Genomic DNA, 2,174 nt, shown 5'->3' with positions numbered 1-2,174 from the left:
GGGCGGGCCAGCGGAGCAGACCTGTCCGTCCAGGAGGGAACATCTGGGAGGTGCCTGGGCTCGGCGTGCCCTCTGCGCCCGGGTCCCGCCCCGGCCGGCTCCGAGAGTCCGAGCCCCGCCGCCGGCCAGATGGGGCCCTTTGGACCAGGCGCAGCGCCGAGTCCATTGGTCACTTGGTGGCAAGGTGACCACGGCGCTGCAAGGCCGGCGTGTGCCCTGTGCCCTGCGCGGTGCGGCTTGGTGGCGGCCACCGCGCAGCTCCTCGCCTCAGCTCGGGCTGCTTCACCCGCGGTGGTGGAGGCCGCTTCCCGGGCGCCCTGGTTCCCAGCCTCGGCCCGCCCACCGGCGGCTCTGCTCCCGCCCCCGCAGGTGTTAGCACCGGCCACTCCCTCCTCAGAGGGCCAGAGGCGCCGTCAGGCTCCAGGGCGCTTGCTCCTCCCTCTAGGTCCCCTGGGGCTGTCCGCTGGGTGCTGACCCACAGGGCAGTGGGACGGGCACTGCTGGCCCTGCCGTGCTTCCGGAGTGGCAGGGTGTCCGCGGGGCTGGGCGCCTTGCGCAGGGTTTTGACCCTTCCTTCCCTTCCTGCACCGTCTGCGAGCATGTTGCTCTTAGGGAAGCTGGGGTTCACGGTGTCTCTGCACTAGCGCCCCAGAGGCTGGTCCGGTCGTCGCTGGCCGGGTGGGGCGCGGGTGGGAGGCGGCGGTAGACACGCAGGTGCCTGGGAGGGAGGCGGGGCGTCGTGGGTGCACGGCTCAGCCGGAGCCAGAGTGGGCAGCCTGACTCCGAGCCGCGAGCGGAAGGGCCAGTTTGCGACTGACCATCTTCCTGAGCCGGTGTCGGAGCTGCCCGCCGGTCGTGCAGTAGACACCCGAGGCTGCGGCTGCTTCCCAGCAGTTAGCGTGTGTTGTTTCTGCCGTGAGCTAGAGACAACGATCACAAGACTGACGTTCCTGTGCCAGGACCGAGAGGCTGTTTGAGGGGAGACTGTGGGGTGTGCCGGTGTCGGCCATGAGCTGCTCTGAAGTCTCGAGCTGAGGAAATCGCCGTTTCCACGAGAACAGCGTTCGGGCATGAGCCAGCGAGCGGCCCTCTGCGGCTCGCCATGAATGGGCTCGAGGCCAGCCCTGGGCCCTGGCCGCGCCACGCCCACCCAGGGTGGCCGCGGGACACTGCGCCATCCCCGCTGCCGCCCTGCCCAGGACGAGCCCCCAGGCCCGTGCCCTCAGCTTCCTCGCGGCAAGGTCTGGCCGAGGGTCACCAGCGGGAAGCCCGTGCTCCCCACAGCTTTCTGGCGGCTGAGCTCGCCCTGCCCGAGCCTCCCCTGGGCTTCCGTCCTCGAGTGGCCAGCGCGTGGGGGCCGTACCCCAGCACGCTGTCAACAGCGGCACCTGGACTCCGCCTTAAGAGGCCCCGCGACCCTCTGGGCTTGCTTCGTGCGCTTGATGAGAGACCAGGCCCCTTCTTTTCTCTGAAAGGGCCATGGCCTTCTAGTCAGTCTATTGGTCGTTTCTTTTTGAAGACTGACCCATTTACGCGTACGAGAACGGGGGTGCAGGCCGGAGGTGTGGGGAGTGAAGACTCCCCAGAGACAGAGTGGGGGGCGGAGCAGGGGGGTCCACTGCAACCCACTGCTGAGGGGCAGTGGGGCACAGGCGGGGCCTGCTGCGCCCTGGGGTCTCTCCCGCCCGGAGCGGTGGCTTGATCCTCTCAGCGCCCCCTCGCCCCCAGGGCGGCCCTGCTGTGGCCGTGTTGGGTTTCCTTCCAGGCTTTGTTCCCTCTGGGGCCTGTGGGGCCGGAGCGCAGCAGGGTCAGACGTGGGGCAGGCAGGTCAGGCGGAGAGGCCGCGTGCTTCGTCTGCAGCCCCTGGCGCCCGTCCTCCCCTTCAGAGAGGTGGAGGGCGCGTCTGAAACTGGCCTTGCTCTTGAGACCTGAAATCGGGGTGTGTGGGAAGTATTGCGTGTGGCTCTTTCTGAACGAGGGCAATTCCCAGGAGACTGGGGGCAGCGGGCACCCAGACTCGGAGCCAGGCAGGCGCGCAGCTGGCGACTGCACCAGCAGGGGGCGCCGCCGGGCCGCAAGGGGCTCTGGGCGGGGGCGGGGCCCCCAGGATTCAGGTGATGTGAGGTCACTTTCTTCTACCTTCTAAAGCTTCGCTGCGCGCAGCCAGGGCCTTG

The 2,174-nt window shown here is 69.1% G+C and overlaps 1 protein-coding gene across 1 annotated transcript in view; it reads left to right on the top strand.

Moving 5' to 3' along the window:
• INPP5E (inositol polyphosphate-5-phosphatase, 72 kDa) overlaps positions 1 to 2,174 on the top strand; it is a 27,338-nt gene that overhangs the window by 2,843 nt on the left and 22,321 nt on the right. The window contains exon 3 of the mRNA XM_012721176.1: positions 34 to 184. Within this exon, the coding sequence (XP_012576630.1) occupies positions 34 to 184 (151 nt within the window). The remainder of the gene's footprint in view (positions 1 to 33; positions 185 to 2,174) is intronic.

This window comes from Condylura cristata, unplaced genomic scaffold, assembly GCF_000260355.1.
Source record: "Condylura cristata isolate star-nosed mole 26May11 unplaced genomic scaffold, ConCri1.0 scaffold00006, whole genome shotgun sequence".
Classification (NCBI taxonomy): domain Eukaryota; kingdom Metazoa; phylum Chordata; class Mammalia; order Eulipotyphla; family Talpidae; genus Condylura; species Condylura cristata.
The sequence above is the reverse complement of the archived record's forward strand: the minus strand, read 5'-3'. Positions and strand labels throughout refer to the sequence as shown.